The sequence below is a fragment of the Eriocheir sinensis genome, unplaced genomic scaffold, assembly GCF_024679095.1.
Source record: "Eriocheir sinensis breed Jianghai 21 unplaced genomic scaffold, ASM2467909v1 Scaffold800, whole genome shotgun sequence".
NCBI classification, from domain to species: domain Eukaryota; kingdom Metazoa; phylum Arthropoda; class Malacostraca; order Decapoda; family Varunidae; genus Eriocheir; species Eriocheir sinensis.
Genome location: NW_026112166.1, coordinates 44,400 through 62,632, shown reverse-complemented (window position 1 = coordinate 62,632; position 18,233 = coordinate 44,400). Strand labels below are relative to the sequence as shown.

Below are 18,233 nucleotides of genomic sequence, written 5' to 3'. Positions count from 1 at the left end.
GTCTTCAGGACAGCATGTGGGTAGTTTTAAGCCACTCGGCGGTGACTGAAAAATCCCAGGTGGTAGCGTGGGGATTCGAACCCGCATTGTCCATCGTGCGGTGAATGTGGGCCCAGCACGCTACCACTCAGCCACCGCCTACCCATAGGTATGTGCATGTGATATTGCTGATCAAGACATCATTCATTAACCCGGTAGCAGCGGGGATCATGTTTCTTAATGGTCCCTCTAAGCGAGAAAAATGAGAAAAAATCACCCCTCACACAAACCATTTCATAATATATATCAAAGCGTTTGTGATCAGAATATGCATCATCTATTTTGGGGGGTTTATATCATGGCGCAAATTTGGCCCGTCGCTGCTACACGGTAAAGCCACAAATTTGGCCCGTCGCTGCTACACGATAAAGCCACAAATTTGGCCCGTTGCTGCTACACGATAAAGCCACAAATTTGGCCCGTTGCTGCTACACGATAAAGCCACAAATTTGGCCCGTCGCTGCTACACGATAAAGCCACAAATTTGGCCCGTTGCTGCTACACGATAAAGCCACAAATTTGGCCCGTTGCTGCTACACGATAAAGCCACAAATTTGGCCCGTTGCTGCTACACGATAAAGCCACAAATTTGGCCCGTTGCTGCTACACGGTAAAGCCACAAATTTGGCCCGTTGCTGCTACACGGTAAAGCCACAAATTTGACCCGTTGCTGCTACACGGTAAAGCCACAAATTTGACCCGTTGCTGCTACACGGTAAAGCCACAAATTTGGCCGGTCGCTGCTACACGATAAAGCCACAAATTTGGCCCGTCGCTGCTACCGGGTTAACAACAATTTTTTTTTTTTCAGGAACACAGTTTGCTGAGACGAAATGCCCTCTACCAAATAAGCTTGTGGGGTCCCAACGGTGAGATTTTGGACTACGCTGTTAAGCAGTGGAATGGCGTCATGATGAAGTACGTGATATCTTTTAACGTTATTGTAAAATATTAATCTCTTATTTTGAATTTCACTTATAGCATTTTTTTTTTTTTTATTTATTTATTTATTTATTTTTTTTACATCTCTTTAGGGGCCTGGGGATCAGTCCAAGCCCATTATGGTGCAGGCAATTTTTATAGTGGCGCCAGTTATGCTATAATTATCATTGGTACCTCTATATGACAACCTTAGATATCTGACTCCATTTTTCCTGCATGCCATAAGAAGCATATAAAATTAAAAAATTGATCTGGTTGTTTTGTGACCTTACTCCTGAAAAGTAAATTAGTTGGTTATTTGATAAGTTTGATCATAACATGTTTTCCAGTGTGAAGGGGAGGTGAGCTACTTAACCCAGTAGCAGCGACGGGCCAAATTTGTGGCTTTACCGTATAGCAGTGACGGGCCAAATTTGTGGCTTTACCATGTAGCAGTGACGAGCCAAATTTGTGGCTTTACCGTGTAGCAGTGATGGGCCAAATTTGTGGCTTTACCGTGTAGCAGCGACGGGCCAAATTTGTGGCTTTACCATGTAGCAGTGACGGCCCAAATTTGTGGCTTTACCATGTAGCAGTGATGGGCCAAATTTGTGGCTTTACCATGTAGCAGTGACGGCCCAAATTTGTGGCTTTACCATGTAGCAGTGATGGGCCAAATTTGTGGCTTTACCATGTAGCAGTGACGGCCCAAATTTGTGGCTTTACCATGTAGCAGTGATGGGCCAAATTTGTGGCTTTACCATGTAGCAGTGACGGCCCAAATTTGTGGCTTTACCATGTAGCAGCGACGGGCCAAATTTGTGCCATGATATAAACCCCAAAAAATAGATGATACATAATCTGATCACAAACCATTTGATATATATATCAAAGCATTTGTGATCAGATTATGTATCATCTATTTTGGGGTTTAAATCATGGCACAAATTTGGCCTGTCGCTGCTACTACGGTAAAGCCACAAATTTGGCCTGTCGCTGCTACACGGTAAAGCTACAAATTTGGTCTGGCTGCTACAAGGTAAAGCCACAAATTTGGCTGCTGCTACACGGTAAAGCCACAAACTTGGCCCGTCGCTGCTACAGGTAAAGCCACAAATTTGGCCCGTGCTACATGCTACAAAAGCCACAAACTTGGCCCGTCGCTGCTACACGGTAAAGCCACAAATTTGGCCCGTCGCTGCTACACGGTAAAGCCACAAACTTGGCCCGTCGCTGCTACCGGGTTAAGGATAATTAAATGACTTAGGCTTTCTCATCACTCCACAGGTATATTGCTCCCAGATGGGGTGCGTTCAGCTCCTCCCTCCTATCGGCAATGAAAGCTGGGATTGCATTTGATGAGGCAAAGTTCAAGAATTATGTGTTTGAAACTGTTGAGAAACCTTTTGCAGAGAATGTAAACACCTTTTTCCCACCTACACCACAAGGTAATCATTAGTTTTTCCTTTGATGAATTTGTTAAACACATTGTGACAAGGTACTGTGTTTCCTCTCACTAATATCCCATCATAGGGTCAAAATATTATGATTTCACTAGGTTGGGAATAAAATTGATATATCAGTTCTGTATATAGAAATAGTTAAAGACATAGTACACTGGGTATTCAATATATTCAAGTTTGATTAGGAGTTTTTACAGTTGAAGCTCTGTGATGCATTATACACCAGGTTTTCGATATAGAGTTTGGTATATGTGATTTCGCTCATATGTGACTAACCTAAATGTGCCAAGTATTCATTTTATGCGAGAAAACTTTGCTATTATGCGAGTATCGGCGCTGGTGTTACTGGTTGGTGAGGTATGGTGACGCACTAGAGGGCAGCGGGTGCAAGTGTTTTTCCGCACTTTCCTCGCCTATAACTAACCTCTTCCTCCGTCTGATCCTAAAGTTAATCCTCAGGTAGCTAATTATCAGCTTACGTCTGTACTAATGTGCTTTATTGTTGCTTTAGTGCTTTATTATTGTGAAACGGTGCCGGAGTAAATAGAGGGTTTGAAAACGTGTCGTGGAACATGACCCCCTATAATTAATGGGATGGTAGGTTCGATATATACGAATTCACATTATGCGAGCTTTTTGCAGAACGTAACCTTAGCATATAGAGAATACCTGGTGTACATAAAATTTTGCGCCATTAGTTCAAATTACTCAGGTATTTCTCCCCCAGGTGATCCAGTGAAGCTTTCTGTGAGAATGTATAACAAGTATCGTCCACTATTCACCAGAAGAAAGCTAATGAAACAGTATATGAAGTTAGTTATGAAAGCTGAAGAATAAGGAAATTGGGAGGGATTTAACCATACGCATTTGAGGAAAGTCCCAGGTGAGTAACATTTGTAATTGGTGTGTTTGTGTGTATTTACCTGGTTGTATTTCAGAGGTGGGCAAGTACTTTCAGATTTTAGATAAAGTTCAATGTAAGAGGAAGCAGGGAAGGATTTGTGAAAAGTGGTAAAAACATTAACCGTGTAGCAGCGACGGGCCAAATTTGTGGCTTTACCGTGTAGCAGCGACGGGCCAAATTTGTGGCTTTACCGTGTAGCAGCAACAGGCCAAATTTGTGGCTTTACCGTGTAGCAGCAACAGGCCAAATTTGTGGCTTTACCGTGTAGCAGCAACAGGCCAAATTTGTGGCTTTACTGTGTAGCAGCGAGGATCATTTTTCTTAATGGTCCGTCTAAGCGAGAAAATGAGAAAAAATCACCCCTCACACAAACCATTTCATAATACATATCAAAGCATTTGTGATCAGATTATGTATCATCTATTTTGGGGGTTTATATCATGGCACAAATTTGGCCCGTCGCTGCTACACGGTAAAGCCACAAATTTGGCCCGTCGCTGCTACACGGTAAAGCCACAAATTTGGCCCGTCGCTGCTACCGGGTTAATTCAATGATATAACAAAATTCACCTTGTAACGGGGTACCGGGGGGCGTTTAAAGGCGCTGATTAAGACTTCAGCTTCCTTACGGCGAATATACTCTTAGCCTATATGTACAAGGAGCGTCGGAGCGAGAGCGACTGCCGTTGTGTGTCAGTCGGACTCTCGTGAAGGAGTGACGAGTAACAGATTGGAAAATAATGAAGTTACAATTGGTCACGCATGTCAAGGTGACCTCCACGCACGATGAAATGCTTTGTATACAAACTGAGACGGTAAACACTGACGGACGACATTCCTATAAGGTGGCGTGATCTATCTGTCGTGGGGGTTTTCCATTGACAATTGTATGCCTAATTCGTGGTGATATTAAATAATAATAATAATAATAATACATTGATATCCTACTATAACACCCTAACTTGTATAACAGATCAATATTTCTCAACATAGGCATGAGTGCTGAGCGACAGAGAGGTCAGACGCCCCAACCCCTCAGAAGCCAAAACTGCCAACCAGCAGCATCCTTACTTACTCAGCTAGGGATCCAGCTAAAGTGATGGGCTATGGTAACAGTATGGTATATTCTGAACTGGACTATATCCACGTAACAAACATATAAAGAGCAGATACTGGTCTGAGCTACGTAATTTCAGGTAAAGATACAAAACTCGATTTATGCGAGTTTGGTTTACGCGTTTTTTAAATAAGGCGGGGTCCAAAATCCAAATAAATGTTTAATTTACACATTTTTTTCACTTATACGTGATATTTTATGGAGTGGCCACCAGATGTCTCACACAACTGGACTCACACGGCGGTGCGGCCACACAGCTGAGCTCAGTTCTTCCCACGCACCACTTGAACAACAATACAGTACCCACGCTGCCACGCTACTCAACAACAGCAACACCCTCGCTGCTGTGCTACCACGAGGGGAAGGGCAGCCAGAGGAGGAACCACGAGAGGGAGAGGAGTCAGAGTGATACAGTAGGCAATAAAGGTACAAACCTACCTCTTGTTTGATTTACATTGTTTTTGATTCACGCGACCTCTTCAAGGACACTGTATTAAAACCATTCATAATGAGTGTGTTATCACTGGTATGTTAGGGCTATGGTTGTTACAAGATTGTTCTAATTCAATGCTGCGTAAAAAAAACAGTGGAATTCAGAGTTGAAGCCCAGTGAATTGCAATTTTGTATGATAATATAGTTAGAATATAATTATGCGGTAAGTACAAGCTCTTTGTTATGTCATGGAATGGTACAGAGGAGCAGCCAAATCATGTTGACTAGAATGAGAACTGGTAATGGGTAGGTAGGCTGGTAGGCGGTGGCTGAGTGGTAGCATGCTGGGCTCACATTCACCACGTGATGGATGACGCGGGCTCGAATCCCCACGCTACCACCTCGGATTTTTCAGTCACCGCCAAGTGGCTTAAAACTACCCACATGCTGTCCTGAAGACCACCCATCAACCCGGACTCTAGAGGAAACCGTCCAAGTGAATCAAGGAGGAGTTCCCGGGGGGCAGCATGAGCCAGGAGAAGATGGCGCCACTATAAACACTTGCCTGTGCCATGACGGGCTGGGGCAAACTACCATCCAGGCCCCTTAAGAGAGCCTACCAGCGCTATAGGCGTATTCGTAAAAAAAAAAAAGAGAGAGATTCCCTGTAAATGCTGGCAAGTTTCAAGGTGCAAATTAAAAAGTCTTTCTTCTTTGCAATAATTGTATATTCATCTAGTATATATGCTGGTGTAATAAAACTTCTCTCCTAATAATAATAATAATAATAATAAAAAAGTTATTTGAAACGTAGGGAGCGTAGAGTGTGATGATTACATATATGATCCCCGTATGGGTGGGGCGTGTGGTAGCGCACTTATATGTACGATCGCCATAATCTAAGGGTTAAATACTACAGTTTCAAAGGTCAAGGAGACAGATGAAAACCATGGCTAATTACAGTGTGGTTTGCGTTTCCCTAAAGTGAATTACCATGAAGCTAAATCATCTTTTTGTCGTGGTATTTGCAGGCATGCACACTGTTGGCCCCGAGGAAGTGATATTGCCTCGGCCAGCACCAAGAGACAGCACCGTACACACAAACACCACCTACTTGCTCACGGCCGCCACAGCCAACTACAAGGTGTGTCTGTCGGACTATGTATCTCTTTGTTTGCCTCTGATCGTCCGTCTGTCTACCCATCCGTCCGTCCGTCAGTGTATGCTAAGTCTATATACAGCAAGTCAAGTCATACGCAGGTTTGTGGGAGGAGACACACGGCCGAGGCGTGGTTTATGCGTGACACTGCTTGGAGCCAAACTAGAGAAAGTAGAAACAGGGATTTAGAGCAAACGAGGAAAGGCGGACTAATTTAAATCAATCACTTCAACATGCCCTCCCTCACACCCCACACCGCCGTTTGTAGGCACTGGAATTACAGTCACGCAATAGCACAATAAAAAGACATATTTTTTCGTCAGTGGCTTGCCTGAACGCGCTGTGAAAGGAGGCGAGAATGCACATCCAGAGTGCACACACGGCCCCAACTTTAGTCACCCCTGAACTGGCAGGTATTTTTTTTTATTTTTTTACTCCGTGGCGTCACGCCATCCCCGCCCCAAACCAGCCTCCTGCGCGTACCGGTCGCAGTTTTGAAGCAGAGTGACTTGACTTGGTATATATAGACTTAGAGTGTATGTATATACCTAGCTGTGAATTACAAAAGATAATGAATGCTTATGGGGTCCCTCAATTTCTCATTTGGTCAAACTTAACTTCGAAGCTCATTTAATTTTTGGCTTCAACAACGTCTTAAGAACATAAGGACATAAGATGACTACAAAAGGACAGACGGCGTACACAAGGGAGCTCCTGAAGATAGGTTGCTCATCAAATTCCCCTCCCGCCCATAAATGCATCTAGTCTCCGTTTAACCGTGTAGCAGCGACGGGCCAAATTTGTGGCTTTACCGTGTAGCAGCGACGGGCCAAATTTGTGGCTTTACTGTGTAGCAGCGACGGGCCAAATTTGTGGCTTTACTGTGTAGCAGCGACGGGCCAAATTTGTGGCTTTACCGTGTAGCAGCGACGCAAATTGTGGCTTTACCGTGTAGCAGCGACAGGCCAAATTTGTGGCTTTACCGTGTAGCAGCGACGGGCCAAATTTGTGGCTTTACGGTGTAGCCGATTTGAACCAATTTGTGGACCGTTTAACAGCGACGGGCCAAATTTGTGGCTTTACCGTAGCAGCAGCGCCAAATTTGTGGCTTTACCGTAGCAGCGACGTAACAATTTGTGGCTTTACCGTGTAGCAGCGACGTATTAAATTTAGCTTTACCGTAGCAGCTACGGTCCAATTTTGTGGCTTTACCGTGTAGCAGCGACGGGCCAAATTTGTGGCTTTACCGTGTAGCAGCGACGGGCCAAATTTGTGGCTTTACCGTGTAGCAGCGACGGGCCAAATTCGTGGCTTTACCGTGTAGCAGCGACGGGCCAAATTTGTGGCTTTACCGTGTAGCAGCGACGGGCCAAATTTGTGGCTTTACCGTGTAGCAGCGACGGGCCAAATTTGTGGCTTTACCGTGTAGCAGCGACGGGCCAAATTTGTGGCTTTACCGTGTAGCAGCGACGGGCCAAATTTGTGCCATGATATAAACCCCCAAAAAACAGATGATGCATAAACTGATCACAAATGCGTTGATATATATTATGAAATGGTTTGCGTGAGTGATGATTTTTTCACGTTTTCTCGCTTGGAGGGCCTTTAAGAAACATGATCCAAGCAGCTGTCGGGTTAATTAAAAAAATAATAATAATGTTTTCCTCAACCACATACCTACTCAGTTTGTTTCACTCATCAACCACTCTTTCCGTGAACCAGTTTTTGCCACTTTCTTTCTTGAACTTGCATTTGTCCAAGTTATACCCATTACTGCGTGGTCTCACATCAGTCATAAGAGCACTTTATTTAGATCGCTCATGTTAATCCCCTTAATTAACCCATTTGAACACCTCAATTAAATCCCCACGCAGTCTACGTCTTGCCAAGGAATGCAAAGTGACTCGCTTTCATCTTTTTCTGTACGGTAAGTTCCTAAGCCCTTGGAATATTTTGGTCATTCTCCTTTGCATTGTTTCAAGGGAACGTACATCCTTCCTGTAATAGGGACACCAAAACTGAACAGCATACTCTAGGTGAGGCCTGAGTCCCAGCGTTGTCAAATTATCGTACTCAGCGCATTGCATTTTTGTAGTTTCTCACCGATAACTATTGCAAAAAAGAGCGAAACCCATCAATATTTAACAGTTTTAACGCTAACTCTAATTTCCTATCGTTTTTGTGTGGTTATGACTGTTTTGGCGCCTAAAAATGATAAATAATGGTAATGCCTGGGAGCGTACGTGACTACTGTAACCAGAGCCAAATACAGTTTGAGGATAACTTCTGAGTTCCGGTTGCTTAAACTTCTCAAAATAAAACCCAAGACTACTTGCTCGGTTTCTAGCGATAATACATTGATTTCTGGGTTGAAGGTCAAAGCTAAAGGGGCTATCACACTGGGCAAATTTTCCGTGGATCTTCAGTCAAACCACGATTTCCGCTGGCGTGGTTCTTCTATTTCCGTGGTTTTCTGACGCGTCCACGACCTTCCAAAGCTACGGTAGATTTCACTGAAGGACGACGGTATTACTCACCATCATCATCAGCAGCAGCAATAACAAGAAACAAATGAGAACCACGCCAGCCGATCTCGTGGTTTGACTGAAGATCCACAGAAAATTCGCCCAGTGTAATAGACCCTTTACACGCACACCCAAATCCCTCTCGCAGCTGGTGTGGTCAAGAGGTGTATTATTTAGTGTATAATTACTTTGGAGGTTATTTCTTCCCACACAAAGGATGTTGCATTTGTCACAATTGAACCGCATCATCCATTTGTCGGCCCACTCAAACAAGACATTTAGCTTGGTATTATAGGACACATTCACCTCTCATATCAGCTATTTCTAAAGGTCAAAGAGGGGGTCAGTCGGGTTCTAATGAGTGTTTCTTTAGGTTCACGGTACAGAGGAAGGGTCAGACTACCACCAGGGCCATAAAACTACTCCAGGAAATGCTTAAAACTCCTACGAAAGCCTTGTTAAATATGTGAACTTGGGCGCCGAAATGTTTAGTAATACAGCTCTTAGTTTCTCATGGAGAATTTCAGCATCGTTGTCTGAATTTATCAGTCTACTTATTTTTGTGTCGTCAGCAAACATGCTTATATCGCTGGTTAGAAGCCTTGGGCCAACCATGAGGCCCCACCGGGAAGAAGCCTTGGGCCGACCATCAGGATCCACCGTGAAGAAGCCTTGGGCCGACCATCAGGATCCACCAGGAAGAAGCCTTGGGCCGACCATCAGGATCCACCGGGAAGAAGCCTTGGGCCGACCATCAGGATCCACCGGGAAGAAGCCTTGGGCCGACCATCAGGATCCACCGGGAAGAAGCCTTGGGCCGACCATCAGGATCCACCGGGAAGAAGCCTTGGGCCGACCATCAGGATCCACCGGGAAGAAGCCTTGGGCCGACCATCAGGCCCCACCGGGAAGAAGCCTTGGGCCAACCATCAGGCCCCACCGGGAAGAAGCCTTGGGCCAACCATCAGGCCCCACCGGGAAGAAGCCTTGGGCCAACCATCAGGCCCCACCGGGAAGAAGCCTTGGGCCGACCATCAGGATCCACCGGGAAGAAGCCTTGGGCCGACCATCAGGCCCCACCGGGAAGAAGCCTTGGGCCGACCATCAGGCCCCACCGGGAAGAAGCCTTGGGCCGACCATCAGGCCCCACCGGGAAGAAGCCTACCAGCACAATAGGCCGCAACGTAAAAAAAAAAAAGAATCAACCCAACACTGGGCAGCACAGGCACAGACTTGGAGGAGGGGCTGCTTGGTGTCACAGGCGGCGGTAACGGTGATGAAAAGTAGCATTTTGTTTGTTTCTTTATCTACAGGCTACTTGTATGCGACCAACGAAACATTCCAGCCCAAGTGTGTGCTTAGGCTTGTACTTACTGACACACACACGCAAAACGTCTATGGTTCCTGATTTACACATAAAAAGTGAATTTCTTACTAAATACTTACGATATCTCTCACTAATAAAAATAGATATAATAATATAAGTTACACCTCCATCAAATATATGTGAATACATAAATATAAGAACTAACGCAATAAAAATAAGTGACATCACCTGTTTCTCGTGGTAAAAATAAGCATATTTAGAGAATCTGATATACACAATGTAAGGATTTGCGCTGCTGGCGGACATACAGAAACATTACGTGACTTAGCGAGGAGCCGGAGGATGTGGCAGCGCTGTCAGTTGTCGTATATAGAGGGGTTGCACTGACGTCACGCCGCTTCGCTTTTGTTTTAGGAAAGACAGCTGTCAGCCATTTTGGGAGGCACGAGCGATCAGCTGAGCCCCTGCCCCCTGATGATGGCTGGCGCGTGCCTCCCGTCTTCATAACACAATCTAAGTGAATATGCAAAAAATCTGTACAGTGAGGCTACGCTTTGTTATATAACTACCCATTAGGCTGTTAAATGATGATGGACATACAGCATATACATTTATTATCAAACTTCAAGATATATTTGATGATAAGAACAACGAATATATGACTAAAATAACCCCGGGCAGTGTTTAGTAAGAACATAAGAACGTAAGGGGTTCGCAAAAAGCCCACTGGCCTATACTTGGTAACCCCTGTCAACCTACCGCGAGTGGCAGTGTAGCACCTATCAGTAACAGTAATAGATGGGCCACTAACACACCCACCCACACAGTAATAGATGGACACTAACACCCACACCCACACAGTAATAGATGGACACTAACACACCCACCCACACAGTAATAGATGGGCCGCTAACACACCCACACCCACACAGTAATAGATGGGCCGCTAACACACCCACACCCACACAGTAATAGATGGACACTAACACACCCACCCACACAGTAATAGATGGACCACTAACACACCCACCCACACAGTAATAGATGGGCCACTAACACACCCACCCACACAGTAATAGATGGACACTAACACACACACCCACACAGTAATAGATGGGCCACTAACACACCCACCCACACAGTAATAGATGGACCACTAACACACCCACCCACACAGTAATAGATGGACCACTAACACCCACACCCACACAGTAATAGATGGACCACTAACACACACACCCACACAGTAATAGATGGACACTAACACACACACCCACACAGTAATAGATGGACCACTAACACACACACCCACACAGTAATAGATGGACCACTAACACACCCACACCCACACAGTAATAGATGGACACTAACACACCCACCCACACAGTAATAGATGGACACTAACACACCTACACAGTAATAGATGGACACTAACACACCCACCCACACAGTAATAGATGGACCACTAACACACCCACCCACACAGTAATAGATGGACACTAACACACCCACACAGTAATAGATGGACCACTAACACACCCACCCACACAGTAATAGATGGACACTAACACACCCACACAGTAATAGATGGACACTAACACACCCACACAGTAATAGATGGACACTAACACACCCACCCACACAGTAATAGATGGGCCGCTAACACACCCACCCACACAGTAATAGATGGGCCGCTAACACACCCACACCCACACAGTAATAGATGGGCCGCTAACACACCCACCCACACAGTAATAGATGGGCCGCTAACACACCCACCCACACAGTAATAGATGGACCACTAACACACCCACCCACACAGTAATAGATGGGCCGCTAACACACCCACCAACACAGTAACATGTCGGGGAAAAGCTAAGGAGCTCTCTTGCGGCAAATATGTGCCTCCCAAAATGGCGGGCCTTTGCGGGGCAGCTGAGAAGTGATCAGCTGATCGCTGCTGATGACGTCACGTGCAACCCCTCTTATAGAGGGGTTGCACGTGACGTCATCATTTCATATTCTGATTCTGTTGTTTACTCATGCAGTGTTTTGCTCCAGAAAAAAAGAGTATTAAAAGTTTGTTACTTTTTGGAATGAAGCATTCTCTTTGAAATACAACTCTAACAATACCGCCTACAGGCTAAGGAACGTACTGAATGCTAGCCTTGTGTGAAGTTGTTGAATGCTCCCATTGGCACCAAAACCAGCTTCTTTCAAATCCAAGAAAATAAGCTTTTGTTTGTACTACTGAAAGGAATTTCAATATTAATAAAGTCAAGAAAAGTTATCGGCTACTTGAGATAAATTTGGGGGATTTTGAATTTGTTAAGCAAACGTTGTCGCTTACGATAATCATGGATCTGAGGTTTTCTAGAACCGTAGTGCTATTTTGCATGGTTTAACATATGCAATGGGTGTGTTGGGTACTTATGCCATTGCCCGTTTATCCATCCTTTCTGTAAACGCTCAGTAACATCTTCTCGACAAGTTCATGCTTACCAAGAACTTCCTGTGATCCAAATGACGCCAATTGTTTCATGGCCTTGTTCAGAACATTGGCATGCTCTAGAGCATGGGGCGTGATAGCAGGCCCATCTAGTCTGATAGCCTTGATGATCTCGATATTTATATTCTCAATGTAATCAAAATGTTGTGAAGTGAATGCTTGTATTCTCATTGCATGGTGCAGTGCCTCCACAGTGTTCTGAGAAATTATTCTCCTACGGCTCAAAATATTTTCTTCAGTTTTGTTGATTTTTTTCATGATTTCTGATTTTTTTGAAAGAGCTGCATCATAAAGACTCTTCATATTGAAATTGATTTTCTCCCGCATCACATTTTGTTTTATTATAATTTTTTTCATCCGAACATGATCGGACAAAGGGTGGTGGCAACCTTTGTCTGTGCACTCAGTGTTGGTATCCATATCACACGAGTCTGACTTATTCACTATTTTTGCAATAAAGTACACTGCACCAAGTCCAAGTCCCACTGCAACAGTAAAGGCTCCACCAGCAGCTACAGCTGCCAATGTTGCTGGGTTCATGGCCGCCAATGCTGCACCAGCTGCACCTACTGTTTCTGTGGCTGCCAATGCTGCACCACCTACAGCTGCCAATGTTGCTGGGTTCATGGCTGCCAATGTTGCTGGGTTCATGGCTGCCAATGCTGCACCAGCTGCAGCTGCTTCTTCTGTGGCTACAACTGCTGCTGATCCAGCTGCAGCAGTCCCTTCAGCAACGACTACTGCACCAGCAGCTCCGGCAGCTATAGCACCTGCGCCACAAACTGTAGCACCAAGGACCTCGTCTTCCACGCTGCCCCTGCAGAGGTGACAGGTCACCAAACACTTCCTGCAGTTGTGTGGGTAAACACCATTTCCAGTATCATTTAGATCCTTTTGAATTATAATCTCTTCCATCTCTTCCTTACGCCATTCCTTATTTTCAGATTCCTGTAATTCAAATTTATTGTAGAGTTTTTTATTTACATGAAGTGCTGCTATTGAGGTGGCTAGCTTTTTAATTCCTTCTTTCAAATTATTTTTGCTTGTGTCAAAAAGTTTTTTCTCCCTGCGAACCCTATTGCTAACAGGCGGCGCTCTGCTCAGATGGCTGAAGAAAGCATCGTACTGCTTCCTCATTTCTTCCCACCTCATGGAGGCAATAGCAGCCTGGTTGTTCTCTGAGGTGTTAGTCGTCTTTTGGGGAGTGTAGATGATACCATTATCAAAGCGAAACATTCTTGTGAAGGCAATTCCTGCATTCCTCACTACGGCATCAACTGATGGCTCATCCACGCCATAAGTTGCAAGAAGACACGTGATCTCTGGCACACTGGCTCCTAGCAATGACATGATTTCCCCCAGCACAGCTTTCTGATCCGTAAAATCTCTGTTTACATTTCCCTTGGCAACAAGACCAACACAGTGAAGTTCATCAACACCAATATCTTCTGACATTAGGAACCTTTCCAAGCGAGACTTTACGTGTTCCTGGCGTTGTGCCCCCCGCGTGTCTGCCAGGCCGGGGGTGTCGATGAGCACAACGTTGTACTCGTGCCTCATGCCTTCCTTGTAGTGAATGGTGTACACATTGATGGTGTCTGTCTGGCTCTCCGTCTTCCGGCGACCATCTTCTATCTCTTCTTTGACCTTCAAACGAAAAAGAATCGTGAACTCCACTCCGAAGAGGTGGTTGAGTACAGCGTTGATGAAGGTGGTCTTTCCTGCACCTGTCTCTCCCAGCAGCATCACACACCTGGTGGGGGGTGCCAAGGCATTGTTAGTTACCCTGCCAAAAATAGCCCAAAATAGCCCAGCCAGAATATAACTTGAACCTGTGTCAGGCAAGAACTACCAAACTGTTGGTGTGATAAGGCAGAGCGTACAGCACAGCAAGGCCGTCTATGGAATGCAGAGATCTTGCCTCCATGGCCTTCCATGGCCCTCCTCACTTCACTGTCTTGGTAAAAATCATTGATCATATTCTTATTGAAAAGAAAAAAGAATTCAGTACTTCCCAAGTCTTCAACAGACATATCGTGTCGTTATTTTCTGTTAATTTTAATTTATTTTGTCCTTGGACTGGTGGCTCTGGGTACTAACCTAGAATGACTAGTTATTCGGAAAATCCGGCCCTGGACTGTGACACTGCAGCAAGAGTTCAATATGTAATGTTTTTGCTTCATCAGAATGTGATTTTCTTTGTAATAGTGGCAAGAAGAAAAAACTGAAAGTATGGACGAGCTACTCCTAGCCTGCATCCCACAAGGGAGAGGGTTGTGGGAAAAGACGGCCCAGCAGCTCTGACCTGGTGGGACGGCCATTTGGGCGGCCAATGTGCACCGCCCGGGCGCCTGTCTCTGCATCCTGCCGCGTCTCTTGAGGCTGAACGTAGTAAATATCGAGGCCATCTTCCCGTCGGGCAAAGGCAGATCGTCCCTCCAGCAGCTGTTTCACCTTAGAAGTCTCCATGTGTGGACTCTGTTGATGGAAAACATTAGGGTTGGGGGCATTTGTCTGATCCTATGTGTGTGTGTGTGTGTGTGTGTAATTCACCTCTCACTCATCTCACCTATTTCCTAATCCTCCTTGATCTCACACACCTCACTCACCGCCTCCCTTTCCCCCTCTTTACTCACCTCACATCCCTTCCTACTCCTCCTCTCTCCCACCTCACCTATTTCCTAATCCTCCTTGATCTCACACACCTCACTCACCGCCTCTCTTTCCCCCTCTTTACTCACCTCACATCCCTTCCTACTCCTCCTCTCTCCCACCTCACCTATTTCCTAACCCTCCTTGATCTCACACACCTCACTCACGCCTCTCTTCCCCCTCTTTACTCACCTCACATCCCTTCCTACTCCTCCTCTCTCCCACCTCACCTATTTCCTAACCCTCCTTGATCTCACACACCTCTCTTTCCCCCTCTTTACTCACCTCACATCCCTTCCTACTCCTCCTCTCTCTCACTTTTCCTCCATTACTAAACTACCTCTCACACACCTCACCCCTTTCCTAATCCCCTTCACTTTGTGTTTTATCTCTTTCATTTCAGCTAAGATGGCGCCTAAGAAGTGCAGTACTTGTAACGGTAGCTTCTCAGCTCACTTTTTACAGGGCGTTCTGCTGTCTGTCGACTGTGTCTGTCCAGGCAGCATCTCGAGACAAGACTGCAGGAGCAGGAAGAGAAGATGGAAGAAGGCCAGAATAAAATAATGGAGCTTTCTCTCACCAGGCAGCATCTCGAGACCAGACTGCAGGAGCAAGAAGAGAAGATGGAAGCAGGTCAGAATAAAATAATAGAGCTTTCTCGCACTGTTGCCTCCTTGCAGGAATTCATCCAGGCTAACGTTGCTGTGGTGCCAAACCCTTCTCCAACCGCCCCCTTGCCCTCAGCGGTACCGTCGACACCAGCGGACAACACCACGCAACGGGAGGATGCTAGTGGCACCGCCATGATGGCTTCACCGTCGTGAATGGAGGAGCCAAACCAGCCAGACAAGCGATTTATCCTGTTCATTGCTTCAACAGGTTTGCCATTCTGGAGGAGGAGGACGAGCAGGAGAGCACCTTCCTGGTGGGTGACTCCATGATTCGCCAGCAGGTCGTTGAGTTCTGCGGCAGAGTTCCTCGTCGAAGACGGAACTATTGCTATCCTGGTGCTGGGATCGACGACATAACTGCTGCTCTTGAGGAGATCTCCCCCCAGGCTACTAATGATTCACTGTTTGTTATCCACACAGGTACGAACGACGTCACCACGACCCGGTCTGAGGAACTCCTGGAGAAGTACCGTAGGCTCATCCAGCAGTATAAGACTAAATCCCCTAACATTTTGATTTCAGGAGTTCTACCACGGACTTGGGCGGAGAGCGACTTTTTCAGTAAGGCCTTCAGCCTAAACAATCGCTTACAGACTCTTTGTAGGGAGCTTGACGTGGAGTTCCTAAACGCATGGGACAATTTCTATGGACAAAATGAACTTTTCCACAGGGACGGATTGCACCTTTCTCCCATCGGGGCAGCCAGACTCGGAAGGCTCCTCAACGAAGCAGTGCGTGTCATCCGAGCAAAAACGAGTCACCACGTCCCTCCACCCCGCCCGTGTAAATAGACGCCGTGCATCGCAACAAACCCGTTACCGTTATCCCGCAAGTACCACCAGCTGTATTAACAAGCCTCTAGATAAATTAAAAATCCTTAGTTTCAATGCGCGTAGCCTAAGAAACAAATTTGATGAACTGAGATGTCTTGCTTTAACAGAAAATTTTGACATAATTGCTATAACCGAAACATTTATCGACACCACAAATATTGATTTAAGTTCCGAATACAACATAGATGGCTACAGACTCTTCAACAAAGATCGTGTAAACCGTAGAGGCGGTGGCGTCGCCCTTTATGTCAAAAGCTATTTGCAACCCACTGACAAAACACCGGAAACAGTAACGTTGAACATTTGTGCGTCGATAAACATTGCAAAAGTCAATTTAAATATATCTGTCACCTACAGACCTCCCGGGCAATCACTCGATGACGACCTTGAAATGTACAGCGTCTTAAGGCAGTCACTTAATAACAGCGACTCACTGATATTAGGAGACTTTAACCTCCCCCATATCGACTGGGCGACACTGTCGGGTACAGAAGGCGAGTCACATAGAATGATCGAATTTCTAGAAGAAAATTATCTAAGCCAAATGGTTTCTGAGCCAACTCGACAAAATAATATACTCGACCTTGTTATAACGACCCAAGATAACCTTGTCAGTAGTGTCACGGTAGGAGAACACCTCGGTTCTTGCGATCATAAATTAGTGCGCGTCGACATTAAAGCTCAATCATCAGTGACTGAAAATAAAGTAAAGGTGCCCAATTTCAAAAGAGCTAACTTCATAGAAATCCGACAAAAACTAACAGAAATACAACTATCAGATGACGGCAACGTAGAGGAAGCCTGGCTAAGCCTTAAAAATCACTTACTCAATCAGCAGAACACATTCGTCCCCTTGTGCGAGAAGCGAATTAACACTAATAAAAGCCCACCGTGGTTTAATAGCGAAATTAAACAATCAGTCAATGAGAGAAAATTGTTTTACAGGTTAAAGAAAGAACAAAGCACGCCCGAGAACATTAGACTCTATAATGATGCCAGGCGACGAGTAAAAAGACTAGTAGGTCAGGCAAAGCGTAGATATGAAGAAAATATTGCAGCCAACTGTAAAATAACCCGAAATCTTTCTTCAGTTACATAAACAACAGAAAGGCGATCAAAAGTGGTATTGGACCTTTAACAAACAGCGACGGTGCACTAGTGACTGACAGCCAACACATTGCAAACCTCTTAAACAATTACTTTTCCTCGGTGTTTAATACTAACAGTCTTCCTCTCGCTACCACCAACACCAGTACTATTGTAAATCTCGAGCATGCATTGCCTAATTTTGAAATAACAACCGATGAAGTCCTTAAAGCTCTCCATTCACTTAAAACAAATAAAAGTCCTGGACCTGACAAAGTATATCCAACTCTGCTGAAAGAAACGAAGAGCGAAATACTCTCCTCCCTCACAACCGTATTCAATATGTCCTTGCGACAAGGCATCGTCCCTTCAGATTGGAAAAAGGCTAACGTGACACCGATTTTCAAGAAAGGAGACAAGAAAGTACCAGGTAATTACAGGCCCATTAGTCTAGCTTTGGTTGTAGGTAAGCTACTTGAGAGCATAATTAGAGGCAAAATTGCGAGTTACCTTGAAAGCCACTCATTAATTGGGGACTCACAACATGGCTTCGTAACAAAAGATCCTGCCTATGAAACCTATTAATCTTTTATA

At 45.2% G+C, this 18,233-nt stretch overlaps 1 protein-coding gene across 5 annotated transcripts in view; it reads left to right on the top strand.

The window, feature by feature from the left end:
* LOC126994480 (alpha-N-acetylglucosaminidase-like) overlaps positions 1 to 18,233 on the top strand; it is a 59,605-nt gene that overhangs the window by 32,290 nt on the left and 9,082 nt on the right. For 4 of the 5 annotated variants that reach the window (XR_007749199.1, XR_007749198.1, XR_007749197.1 and 1 more), the window contains 5 exons: positions 851 to 957; positions 2,248 to 2,408; positions 3,151 to 3,306; positions 4,321 to 4,870; positions 5,909 to 6,021. Coding sequence is in view for 1 of the 5 variants with exons in the window: in XM_050853797.1 (XP_050709754.1) it covers positions 851 to 957; positions 2,248 to 2,408; positions 3,151 to 3,260 (378 nt within the window). In the remaining 4 variants the exon portion in view is untranslated. Of the gene's footprint in view, positions 1 to 850; positions 958 to 2,247; positions 2,409 to 3,150; positions 3,307 to 4,320; positions 5,497 to 5,908; positions 6,022 to 18,233 lie in introns of those variants that run through there. The other variant, XM_050853797.1, reaches the window with a different exon arrangement.